We start from the raw sequence: 13,989 nt of genomic DNA, 5'->3' as shown, positions 1-13,989 counted from the left end.
TGCATTCTGTGTAACATTTTGTTACAAATGGGGTATTTTAGATACTGCATTGTAACAACTTGGGATGCGAGTTCTATCTCCTCCCCTAGAGCTTGTTATTGTTATGTATCTGTTCAGTAACTGGCAGAATTGTTTGAGTAAAGTCTGTTTCTCCTTCTACAATGTTAAGCTTCTGATGTTGCTCCTCGTTAAGGTGCAGTTTTAGGCAGGCCCATAGCCACACTGAATGAAGTGGTTTTGGTTGCCCTCTCTCTTTTCACATGATCATACCCAGCTGATAAGCTCCACTAATTGCCAGCTGATTGCTCAATTGTTTGCAGCACTGCCCTGTTAAAGATATTGTTCTCTAAATGAATTCTATCAAATTGTCTCCTTTTAAGGAATGATTTCTGAGGTCAGTGTTTGACATTTGTTGCAACCCCAGGATGCCTCCTCCCAGTTTTCTTATTATTTGTTTCTGTCTTGCAAACTAGTTGGACTACAATTTAGCCTTTATTGGAATCTCCTTATAATTTTATTTCATCCCAACTTCCATTTTTTTTTTTTTTTGTGAGATGGAGCCTCACTTTCTCGCCCAGGCTGGAGTACAGTGGCATGATCTCGGGTCATTGCAACCTCTGCCTCCAGGGTTCAAGCAATTCTTCTACCTCACCTTCCTGAATAGCTGGGATTACAGGCACCCGCCACCATGCCTGGCTAATTTTTGTATTTTTAGTAGAGACGGGGTCTCACCACATTGGCCAAGCTGGTCTCAAACTCCTGACCTCAAATGATCCACCCGCCTCCGCCTCCCAAAGTGCTGGGATTACAGGTGTGAGCCACACGACCGGCCCCATCCTTCTTTTTAAATGTAAAATACTTTTATTTGTTTTTTGAGTAGTTTTACATTTGTAGAAAAATTGAGCGGAAAGAACAGAGATCTTAAGGCCCTCCCTTGATTTTCTTCTATTATTAACATCCTACCTTAAGTGTGGTGCATTTGTTACACTTGATGAGGCAATATTGGTAAGTTGGAAACTAAAGTTCATATCTGACAAGTCTTCACTGTGTTGAACATTGTATGGGTTTGAAGAAATGTCTAGTGACCTCTATCTACAGTGACATTCACCATAGTTTCACTGCCCTAAATATCACCTGTACTTGACCTATTCATTTCCGTCTCCTTCTCTTCCCTTTACCCTTGGCAACTATTGATCTTTTTACTCTCCATAATTTTTAATTTTGGGAATATCATATAGTTGGAATCATAGTTTGTGTAAAACTTTCGGATTGGCTTCATCCACTTAGAAATATGTATTTGAGTTTTCTCTGTGTCTTTTTTTGTTGCTTGATAGCTGATTTCTTGTTATCATTGAATAATATTTCATGTTTAGGTATGCCACAGGTTGTTTATCCACTCACCGATTGAAGAACATCTTGGATGCTTTCAAGTTTAGCAATTATGAACAAAGTTGCTATAAACATTTGTGTGCAGGCTTTTGTACGGACACAAGTTTTCAACTTATTTGGATAAATATTGATGAGTGCACTTCTGGATCATATGGTAAAAGTACATTTAGTTTTGAAAGAAACTGCCAGTCTTACAATGTGGCTATGCCATTTTGCATTCCCACAGGCAAAGAGTGATAGTTCCTGCTGCTCTGTATCTTTGCCAGGATTTGGTGTTGTCAGTGTTTTGGATTTTGGAAATTTAATTTAATTTTTTTATTTTTTGAAATGGAGTCTCATTCTTGTGACCCAGGCTGTAGTGCAGTGGCGTGATCTTGGCTCACTGCAACCTCCACCTCCTGGGTTCAAGTAATTCTCCTGCCTCAGCCTCCCAGGTATCTGGGATTACAGGTGCACACCACCATGCTGGCTAATTTTTTGTATTTTTAGTAGAGATGGGAGTTCACCATGTTGGCCAGGCTGGTCTTGAACTCCTGACCTCAGGTGATCTGCCCACCTCAGCCTTCCAAAGTGCTGGGATTACAGATGTGAGCCACTGTGCTTGGCCTAAAAAAAATTTCTAACTTTTATTTTAGATTCAGTGGGTGGAAATTTAGTAATTGTGTAGTATCATGTATTTTTCTTCTAATTTGCAATTCCTTGAGGATGTATGATGTTGATCTTCTTTTTTACATGCTAATTTCTTAACTGAATATCTTTTTTGTTGAGGTGGCTATTTGGATCTTGTGCTCATTTTTAGTTGAGTTGTTCATTTTCTTGTTGTTGGGTTTTAAGAGTTCTTTGTATATTTTGAACATCAGTCCTTTATCAGGTGTGTGTTTTGCAAAGATTTTCTCTCAGTCTGTGGCTTATCTTGTTATCTGTAGCAGTATCTTTTGCTAGCAGAAGTTTTAGTTTTAATGAAGTTCAACTCATCAATTTTTTCCATTCATTGATGATGTTTTCAGTGTTATATCGATGAAGTCATTGCTAAACCCAAAGTCACCTGCATTTCCTTTTATGTTATCTGTTGTAGGGGAATGATGACTATCTGGACTGGTGGCTCAGGCATAAAAGAATTTACCTTGTTGAGGCAGAGGTTGCAGTGAGCCAGGATTGCACCACTGCACTCCAGCCTGGGTGACAGAGTGAAACTCTCTCTCAAAAAAAAAAAAAAAATTACCTTGTTGTAGGTAGGGAAGGTAGATTTATTAAAGAAAGTAGGAAAGGCTGGGCGCGGTGGCTCAAGCCTGTAATCCCAGCACTTTGGGAGGCCGAGACGGGTGGATCACGAGGTCAGGAGATCCAGACCATCCTGGCTAACCCGGTGAAACCCCGTCTCTACTAAAAAATAAAAAAAATTAGCCGGGCGAGGTGGCGGGTGCCTGTAGTCCCAGCTACCCGGGAGGCTGAGGCGGGAGAATGGCGTAAACCCGGGAGGTGGAGCTTGCAGTGAGCTGAGATCCGGCCACTGCACTCCAGCTGGGCGACAGAGCGAGACTCCGTCTCAAAAAAAAAAAAAAAAAAAAAGAAAGAAAGTAGGAAAATACATTGCTAGGGGGGCAAAGGGCAGCTTGCAAGAAAGAAGCTGACTACAAACAAAGGATTGCTCGAGATTTTATAGGCTAGTTCTTAGGCTGTAGAGGCTGACGAGGGCTTTGTGTAGTGCTGATAATGCCAAGGTTGTGAAGCAGGATTCTTCTTAGTCATCTTGCCTGCCAGGGACCTCCAGCCAGTGACACCCCTACCTAGGCCTTGCTTGGGCACGCTACCTGCCACACAGGCGGCTTCCAATACACTTGGCCCAGTCTGACTTGCACAGTGGCTGGGCCTGCGGCTGGACCAGCATGCCCCAGCCTGCTTGTATTATAGCTTCTACCTGAGATCGGGAGTTCACGAGCTCTTTTCCCACATCCAAGAAGAATGAGGATACCCTGACAATTGAAGGATGAGGAAGGCAGAGAAAAATTTTATTGAGTGATGGAACAGCTCTCAGTGGAGAGGGGACCTGGGGGTGGTTTCTCTCCTTGTGTTGCTAAGCCCAGAGCTTATATGGGCTCAGAATAGGGGAGTGCATGCTGATTGGTTTGTGAATATGCAGAAAGGTTAAAACAAAGGCATGACCCAAAGGTGGGCACAACAATGTAAAAAAAAAAAAAAAAAAAAAAACAATTGGCTGGGCGCGGTGGCTCACGCCTATAATCCCAGCACTTTGGGAGGCCGAGGTGGGTGGATCACGAGGTCAGGAGATCCAGACCATCCTGGCTAACACGGTGAAACCCTGTCTCTACTAAAAATGCAAAAAAGTAGCCGGCCGTGGCAGCTGGCGCCTGTAGTCCCAGCTACTTGGGAGGCTGAGGCAGGAGAATGGTGTGAATCTGGGAGGCGGAGCTTGCAGTGAGCGAGATCGCGCCACAGCACTCCCGCCTGGGCAACTGAGCAAGACTCAGTCTCAAAAAAAAAAAAAAAAAAAAAGTAATTAGGAAGCGTAGGTGTATGTAAACCAGGTGAAGGGCGGGGATCAGTCAGAGGAAAGAGCACCAAGCAGGACGACAGCTTCTCAGTCCGGTCTGTGGATTTGACTTGTAGCTTGGCTTGCAGGCTTTAAAGTGTCCTTGGCTTAGAGGTGGGGTTTCCCTGGGGACTTGCCCCTACCTGCCTAGGCATTTGTCTGCCTCCTGCCGCTATCAGTGGCAGTGAGCTAACTTGCAATTTTTTGTATCAGCTGAGGGTCTGCTGATAGCTAGGCACAGGAAGATTGTGAGTTATTTGTGCAGGAGAGCTGTGTGTTCTGGATTATGAAGAAAGGCAGACTTGTAGCTTATCTGTTTCTTCTTTTTTTTTTTTTTTTTTTTTTTTTTGGTTTCCCCTGCTCCCACCAGCCTGACTGTCCTTCCCTAATAGGACCCTACATTATCTTCTAGGAATTTTATCATTTTATGCTTTACGTTTAGGTCTATGATCCAATTGGAGTTAATTTTGTGAAATATGTAAGGTCTGTTTATAGATTCTTATTTTTGCATGTGAGCATTCAGTTCCAGCACCATTTGTTGAAAAGAATTATCTTGTCCACATTGAATTCCCATTGCTTCTTTGTCAAATATCAGTTAACTATATTTGTGTAGGCATATTTCTGGGCTCTCTACTCTGTTCTATTGGTCTGTTTATCTATTATTTTGCCCATGCCATGCTGTTTTGATTACTATGGCTTTGTAGTAAATCCTGAGGTTGAAGAGTATATCTTCCAACTTTGTTCTTCCTCAATATTGTGTTGGCTATTCTAGTTTTTTTTTTTTTTTTTTTTTTTTTTGCCTTTTCATATAAATTTTGGAATTAGTTTGTTACTATTCACAAAATAATTTGGTGAAATTTTGATTGGGATTGTGGTGAATCCATAGGTTAAGTTATGGAAACTTGACTTCTTGACAATATTGAGTCTTCCTATCCATGTACCTGGAATGTGTCTCCATTTATTTAGGTAGTCCCTGATTTTTTCAATAGAGTTTTGTCATTTTTCTCATCTAGAACCACTATGAAAAACAGTATGGTGGTGATATGGTTTGGCTGTGTCTCCACCCAAATCTCAGCTTGAATTGTATCTCCCAGAATTTCCACAAGATTTGGGAGGGACCCAGGGGAAGGTAATTGAATTATGGGGGCTGGTCTTTCCCATGCTATTCTTGTGATAGTGAATAAGTCTCACGAGATCTGATGGGTTTATCAGGGGTTTCTGCTTTTGCTTCTTCCTAATTTTCTTTTGCTGCTGCCATGTAAGAAGTGCCTTTCACCTCCCACCATGCTTCTAAGGCCTCCCCTGCCACGTGGAACTGTAAGTCCAATTAAACCTCTTTTTCTTCCCAGTCTCGGGTATATCTTTATCAGTAGCATGAAAACAGACTAATAGAGGTGGTTTGTCCAAAACTGAAAATAAAATTACCATATGATCTAACAATCCTCTTTCTGAGTATATATCTCAAAGAATTGAAAGCAGAGTCTTACTTAGATATTTGTAAAGCCATATAAATTGCATTATTATCCACAGTAGCTGAGAGATGGAAGCAACCCAAATGTCCATCAACAGAAGAATAGGTTAGGAAGTATTAACTCTGTACTCTGTATTTGATTCCATTGGTCTATATGTCTGTCTTTATGCTACTTCCAAACTATTTTGATTACTATAGCTTTGTAATATGTTCTGAATTCTAGAAGTGTGAGACCTCTAACTTTGGTCTTTCTTTTCAATATTTTTTTTGGCTATTCAGGTCCCTTGGGATTGCATATAAATTTTTGGATGGGTTTTCTCTGTTTCATGGCCTGTTTCTCCTCCAAGGCAAAATCTCTGAAGCAGGTTCTGGAATTGTGGGTGGAAACAATGGCATGTTACCCCCTCCCCTGAAGTTCCAGGCACCCACTGGTAACTGAGAGCTCATTGAGGAGGAGCAGCAGTCTGAGGTTCTTTGGATTACTTCCCCACACAATGAACCACTGCCTCATGAACTAGGCAAGGATGGTCAGGGCCTTCATATTCTCTGTTTGCTGCATCCAAGGCAGGGCCCCTATTTCACATGTAGGTCTTGAGTGGTAAAAGGGAGCCTCCAACTCTCAGATGAACTTGCCAAGGACTTAGCCTTAAAAACAGGTAGATGAGGGTTGGATGTGGAATGCTGTATTGTCTCTGGTTTTGGAGGGCAGTAGTAAAGATGACTAAACTCTATTTGTGTAAATATTTTATGCTAGTAAATACCTGAAATATTAGCTTACATTTGAAAGATGATAATTTTCTTTTTTTTTTTTTTTAAGATGGAGTCTCACTCTTGTTGCTCAAGAGTGTCTCACTCTTGTCTCACTCTTGTTGCTCGAAGTGCAATGGCACAATCTCAGTTCACTGCAACCTCCGCCTCCTGGATTCAAGCAATTCTCCTGCCTCAGCCTCCCAAGTAGCTGGGATTACATGTGCCTGCCACCACGCCCAGCTAATTTCTGTATTTTTAGTAGAGATGGGATTTCACCATGTTGGCAAGGCTGGTCTCAAACTCCTGACCTCAGGTGATCTGCCCACTTTGGCCTCCCAAAATGTGAGAAAAATGATGTCTACTAAAAGTCTTTTTTCTCTGTGTTTCCCATAGCAGGATACCTTGCTTTAGGCTCTGCTCAGTAGACAGTTTCCAATTGTGTGCACAGCCTGAGACTGATGCTAACAGAAACCGATTAGTGCATACTGTCAAGTCTTAAAATGAGATGCAGGGTAGATCCCTGTCTAATTAAATTTATTACAATATCTTCATCTCTGTCTTTTTTTTTTTTTTTTTTGAGATGGAGTCTCGCTCTGTTGCCCAGGCTGGAGTGCAGTGGCATGATCTCAGCTAACTGCAAGCTCCACCTCCCGGGTTCACACCATTCTCCTGCCTCAGCCTCCCGAGTAGCTGGGACTATAGCCCCCACCACCACGCCTGGCTAATTTTTTGTATTTTTAGTAGAGACGGGGTTTCACTGTGTTAGCCAGGATGGTCTCGATCTTCTGACCTCGTGATCCACCCGCCTTGGCCTCCCAAAGTGCTGGGATTACAGACGTGAGCCACCGCGCCCGGCCTCTCATTTTTATAACAGGAGTGAGAGTAATAGAGTAAGCTCTATTGGTGCTAGAGAATTCAATTCATGTCATTCTTGTTCTTTAGGCGCTGTTACCCTTTGCTGTGGTGGGGAGTATGGATGAAGTGAAAATTGGAAAAAGGATGGTCAGAGGCCGTCACTACCCTTGGGGAGTTTTGCAAGGTAAAAATGAAAGAGGGCAGGCTTTGGAATGATTAAGTTAAATATATGTGTATCACTCGTGGTCTCAAAATAACATTTTAACTTGAGTTAATGTTGGTAACTCTTATAATCTGTAAGTTAGCGGTTACTAATGAGGAACACAAACTCTGTTTTATTTAAACTAATGCTTACTTTGACCGTGATTCATTCTCATAGAAGTTTGCTGAACCCTGCTTTAAGCCAAAATCTGCAGAGTCTGGGAAGAACCTCTTTGTTTATCCCAGTGCTCCCAATCCACCATGTACATATTATCTGTCTCTGTGTCAATCATGACATTGAGAATGCTGGAAAGCACTTTAAACAAAATGGGAGCAAAAATACTAGTGTGTAGACATGTTACATAAACTCATTACTACCTAATGTAGGAACCATTTTAAACTGGTCACTAGAAATAAGAGTGATAAGCCTTTTAAAACAAGAAAGTACAATTCACCTTTGGCTAAAGATTATACCTTTGACATTTATATTATTATTTAGCATCATACTAAGTTAGAATAGTGTAGTAAGCAGTGATTTATTGTCTTGTTCATATACTTGTGGCACTAATTATTGGGGAATGGAAGATTTCTACTTGTGCTGGTTTCCAAATGATGTTTTTTGTTTGTTTGTTTGTTTGTTTTTTGAGACAGAGTTTTACTCTTGTTGCCCAGGCTGGAGTGCAGTGGCACGATCTTGGCTCACTGCAACCTCCACCTCCCGGGTTCCAGCTAGTCTCCTGCCTCTGCCTTCCGAGTAGCTGGGATTACATGCGCTCACCACCACACCCAGCTGAATTTTGTACTTTTAATAGAGACGGGGTTTCACCATGTTAGCCAGGCTGATCTCGAACTCCCGATCTCAGGTGATCCACCTGCCTTGGCCTCCCAAAGTGCTGGGATTACAGGCACGCCCAGCCCCAAATGATGTTTTTTAAAAATTGACATATTAGAAATTTTAAAATTTGTTAAACGTACTTAAAACTTAATGTTTTAATATTTATTATATTATGTTGTATTACATACTAGTATATGTTATGAAGTATATATCTATACTATATGTTGATGTATAAAATTTGGTCACAGTATTAATCACAATAAACCATATATTGTGGTCAATCTTCTAGACCTGATAAACACAGGAGACCCATTCAAATTATTTTTCATTAATTAATTAATCTTAATTGACAAATAAAATTGTATGTACTTATGTACAACATGATGTTTTGAAATACATATACATTGTGGAATGGCGAAATTGATATAATTAACATGTGTTATCTCAATTATTTTTGTGATGAAAACTTAACATCTTAGTAATTTTCAAGAATATAAAATATTGTTATTAACATAGTCATTATGTTGTACAATAGATCTCTTTAACTTGTTCTTATCTAACTAAAATTTTGTATCCTTTGACCAACATCTCTCCTACCATACCCTCTACCTAACTCACATAACCACCATTCTACTCTCTGTTTCTACAAGTGTAACTTTTATTATTAGTGAGATCATTTACTATTTGTCTTTCTGTGCTTGGCACACTCACTTAGTGTAAAGTCATCCAGTTCCATCCGTGTTGCTGCAAATGATAGGATTTCCTGATTTTTAAGGCTGAGTAGTATTCCATTGCACATGTATGCCACAGTTTTTTCTTCATGCATCTATTCATGGACACTTAGATTGCTTCCATATCTTGGATCTTGTGAATAATGGTAGTGTAGGTATCTCTCTGACATACCGACTTCATTTTTGGGAGGTAATATATCCAGTAGTGAGATGGCTGGATCATATGGTAGTTGTTTTATTTTTAATTTTTTGAAGAAACTCCATACTGTTTTTCATAATGACTATCCTAATTTACATTGCCACAAACAGTGTACAAGGGTTCTCTTTTTTCCATGTCCTCACCAGCACTTGTTGTCTTATTGATAATAGCCATTTTAGCATGGGTGAAGTAAAAGCTTATTGTGTTTTTAATTAATTAATTAATTAATTTTTTGAGATGGAGTTTAGCTCTTGTTACCCAGGCTGGAGTGCAATGGTGTGATCTCAGCTCACTACAACCTCTGCCTCCTGGGTTCAAGCAATTCTCCTTCCTCAGCCTCCCGAGTAGCTGGGATTACAGGCACATGCCACCATGCCTGGGTAATTTTTTTTTTTATTTTTAGTAGAGACAGGGTTTTGACTTGTTGGTCAGGCTAGTCTCTTGCTCCTGACCTCAGGTGATCTGCCCGCTGCAGCCTCCCAAAATGCTAGGATTACAGGCATAAGCCAGTGTACCAGGCCTGTGTTTTTTAATTTTTAATTTTTATGGAGACCTAGTAGGTGTATGTATTTATCGGGTGCATGAGATATTTGATACTGGCATTCAATGTGCAGTAATAACATCAGGGTAAATAGAGTACCCATCAACTCAAGCATTTATCCTTTCTTTGTGTCACAAACAATCCAATTACACTCTTTTAGTTATTCTAAAATGTACAATAAATTATTGTTGACTGTAGTCACCCTTTCATGCTGTCAAATACTAGATCTTATTCATTCTATTTATATATTTGTACCCATCAACCATCCCTACTTCTCTCCCTCCCCAATCCTTTCCTAGCTTCTGGTAATCAATATTCCACTCTTTACTCCCATGGGTTCAATTGTTTTAATTTTTAGCTTCACAAATGAGTGAAAACATGTGAAGTTTGTCTCCCTGTGTCTTGCTTATTTCACTTAACACAATGTCCTCGGTTCCATCCATGTTGTTGCAAATGACAGGATCTTATTATTTTTTATGACTGAATAGTACTCCATCATGTATATGTACCACATTTACTTTATTCATTCATCTCATGATGGATACTTAGGTTGCTTCCAAATCTTGGCCATTGTGAACAGTGCTGTAAGAAACATCGGACTGGAGCTATCTCTTTGATATACTACTTTCCTTTCTTCTGGGTATACACCTACTAGTGAGATTGCTGGATCATATGGTAGTTCTACTTTTAGTTTTTTGAGGAAACTCCATACTGTTTTCCACAGAGACTGTACTGATTGATATTCCTACCAACAGTGTACAAGGATTCCTTTTTCTCCATATCCTCACCAGCATTTGTTACTGCCTGTCTTTTGGATAAAAGCTTTTTTAACTGGAGTGAGATGATATCTCATTGTAGTTTTTATTTGCCTTTCTCTGGTAATCATTGATGCTGAAAACCTTTTCATTTGCTTATTTGACATTTGAAAAAACTCCACAATGAGCAGTTACTTCACACATGTTAAAACAGTTATTATCAATAAGACAAAAGATATATGTATGTCTTCTTTGGAGAAATGTCTATTCAGATCTTTTGTCCATTTTAAATTAAATTATTAGATTTTTTCCTATTGAGTTGTTTGAGCTTCTTAAGTATATTCTGGTTATTAATCTCTTGTTAGATAAATAGTTTGCAAATATTTTCTCATTGTGTAGGTGGTCTCTTCACTTTGTTGATGGTTTCCTTTGTTTTGCAGAAGCTTTTTAACTTGAGGTGATCCCATTTTTCTATTTTTGCTTTGATTGCCTGTGCTTGTGAGGTATTACTCACTAAATGTCTTAAAGAGTTTCCCCAATGTTTTTTGCAGTCATTTCATAGTTTGAGGTCTTAGGTTTAAGTCTTTAATCCATTTTGATTTGATTTTTATATGTGGTGAGAGATAAAAGTCTAGTTTCTTTCTTCTGCAAATGCATATCCAGTTTTCCTAACACCATTTATTGAAGCACTTATCCTTTCCTCAATGTATGTGCTTGGCACCTTGATTGAAAATGAGTTCTCTGTGGCTGTGTGGATTTATTTCTAGGTTCTGTATTCTGTTCCATTGGTCTATGTGTCTGTTTTTACATGGATTCCATGCAGTTTCACTTATTATAGCTTTGTAGTATATTTTGAAGTCAGGTAGTGTGATTCCTCCAGTGTTGTTGTTTTTGCCCAGAATTGCTTTAAGTATTTTTTTTGTTTCATATACATCTTAGAATTGTTTTTTCTTTTTCTATGAATAATGTCATTGGTGTTTTGATAGGGATTGCATTGAATCTGTAGATTTCTTTGGGTAGTATGAACATTTTAACATTATTATTGATTCTTCCAATCCATGAACATGAACTATGTTTCCATTGTTTTGTGTCCTTTTCAATTTCTTGCATCATTATTTTATAGTTTTCATTGTAGAGATTTTTCATTTCTTTGGCTACTTTTATTTCTAGGTATTTTATAGCTATCATAAATTGGATTCGTTTTTATTTCTTTTTCAGATTGTTCACTCTTGGCATATAATAATGCTAATAGAATTCTGAATTTCTTCTCTGAGTTGTCTTGAATTTCATTGAGCTCTTTTAAAACAGCTATTTTGAGTTCTCTGAAAGGTTACATATCTCTGTCCTGAGATATGTGATTGGGATTGGTCATTAGTGGCTTATTTGGTTCATTTGGTGAGGTCATGTTTTCTGGGATGGTCTTGATGCTTGTCAATGTTCATCTATGTCTGGGCATTGAAGAGTTAGATATTTATTGTAGTCTTTGCAGTCTGGGCTCAATTGTGCCTGTTCTTCTTGAGAAGGTTTTCTAAGTATTCAAAGGGAATTTACTAGGGAGTACGCTAAGCCCAGTAACACTGTGACTCTAGCAGACTCATACTGCCTCAGTGGTCTTGTATAATATCTGGGAGAATTCCCTGGATTATTAGGCAGAATCTCTCAAACTCTTTTCTCACTTTCTCCCAAACAGAAGGAGTCTCCCTATGCTAGATTGCTTGGAGTTGAGGGAAGGGTGACATAGTCACTTCTGTGGCCACCACAGCTGGGACTGTACTGGGTCACATATGAAGCCAGCAAATTACTGGGTCCTGTCGAAGGCCCATGGCAACTACTGCCTTGCTACTACTGATGTTTAAGGCCCAAGGGCTCTTTAGTCAGCAGGTGGTGAGTCCTGCCGAGCTGGGTCCATCTCTTCAGTGAAGCAAGTTCCCTTCTGTCCCAGAGTGGGTCTAGAAATGTCCAGGAAGTAGGGCCTGGAATTGGGGGTTTCAGGAATCAGTTTAGTGGTGTGCTTTCCTGTGGCTGAGCTGCTACTCAAGTTGTAAGACACAGTTCTCTTCTAATCTTCCTTCTCTTTCCCAGAAGTGGAAGGAGTCTCTCTTTGAGCTGCACTGCCTGGAGTTGGGGGAGGTGTGATACAAGCACTTCGTGGCCACCAAAACTGGTGTCTTGCTGGGTCACACGCATTCCCATTCTACTGGCTCTGAGCAAGCTCAGTACCTGGATTTGCCTAAGGACTGCAGACCTTGTGGCCTGACTGCCTTTCAAATTTATTCAGGACCCCAGGGCACTTTAATTAACTAGTGGTAGAGGTAGCTGGAACTGAAGTTCCTATCTGTCTCTGGCATGGGAGATTCCTCTTTAGTGGGAGCCAGGTTAAATGCTCCCTTTGGCCGGGAGTGGTGGCTCACACCTGTAGTCCCAGCACTTTGGGAGGCCGAGGTAAATGGATCACCTGAGGTCAGAAGTTCAAGACTAGCCTGACCAATATGGTGAAACCCTGTCCCAACTAAAAATACAAAAATTAGCTGGGCATGGTGGTGTGCAGCTGTAGTCCCAGCTACTCGGGAGACTGAGACAGGAGAATCACTTGAATCTGGGAAGTGGAGGGTGCAGTGAGCCGAGATCGCGCCACTGCACTCCAGCCTGGTTGAAAGAGCAAGACTCCATCTAAAAAAAAAAAAAAAAAAAGCTCTCTTTGTGGGCACTAGCAGAATTCTGCCCTGTGTTATGTTCCACTGTGGCAGGGCAGTCACTGAGTTCCAATGCAAAGTCCCATAATCACTTCACTCTCCCTCCCCAAAGCACACAGATTCTCTCTTTGTTCAGTACGGTGCTGCTGGGGGATGAATGTCAGATGGTATAGGCTATGCAAGACTCTCTTTACTGCGATCTTCAGTGCCTCTTTTCTTGATATAATATTAAAATCAGGTACTGAGATTGCTCACCTGATTTTTCATTCTTACGAAGGTGCTTTCTTGCATGGATAATTGTTCAATTTGGTGTTTATGTAGGGGGATGATTGATGAGGGGTTCTATTCAGCTACCTTGCTCCACCCTACTCCCCATTTTAGCAATTTTGAAATATACAGTAGCTTATTATTAACTGTAGTCACCATGCAGTGCCATAGATCACTGAAGCTTATTCCTCCAGTCTAACTACAACTTTGTACCGTTTGATCAATATTTTTCATTTCCCCATCCCTCAGCCTCCCAACTTTCCTGCACTCACCATCTGTCTACTCTCTATTTCTGTGAGATTGATATTTTTAGTTACCACATATAAGTGAGACTACGCAATATTTGTCCTTCTGTGCCTGGTTTATTTCTCTTAGCATAATGTCCTACGGTTTCATTCATGTTTTACACGTGACAGGATTTCATTCTTTTTAAAATCCTGAGTATTTTTTAAATATTTAAAAAATCTTTAGTATTTTATTGTATACCTTGTTGGTGGGCATTTAGATTAGATTGCTGCCATATCTTGGCTATTGTGAATAAAGCTGAAAAATAAAATGCTTAGGAATAAATCTAACCAAGGAAGTAAAATATCTGCACACTAAGAACTGTAAAACTTGGCCAGGTGCGGTGGCTCATGCCTGTAATCCCAGCACTTTGGGAGGCTGAGGCGGGTGGATCCCTTGAGGCCAGGAGCTTGAGACCAGCCTGGCCCACGTGGCAAAACTCCATCTCTACTAAAAATACAAAAAC

The 13,989-nt window shown here is 40.2% G+C and overlaps 1 protein-coding gene across 1 annotated transcript in view; it reads left to right on the top strand.

Moving 5' to 3' along the window:
• The window catches only part of SEPTIN14 (septin 14), a 70,059-nt gene that overhangs the window by 36,335 nt on the left and 19,735 nt on the right, over positions 1-13,989 (top strand). Inside the window, exon 7 of the mRNA XM_023194599.3 lies at positions 7,104-7,200. Within this exon, the coding sequence (XP_023050367.1) occupies positions 7,104-7,200 (97 nt within the window). The remainder of the gene's footprint in view (positions 1-7,103; positions 7,201-13,989) is intronic.

Source organism: Piliocolobus tephrosceles, chromosome 8 (genome assembly GCF_002776525.5).
Source record: "Piliocolobus tephrosceles isolate RC106 chromosome 8, ASM277652v3, whole genome shotgun sequence".
NCBI classification, from domain to species: domain Eukaryota; kingdom Metazoa; phylum Chordata; class Mammalia; order Primates; family Cercopithecidae; genus Piliocolobus; species Piliocolobus tephrosceles.
Note: the sequence above shows the minus strand (reverse complement) of the source record. Positions and strands in the feature narration are given on the sequence as shown.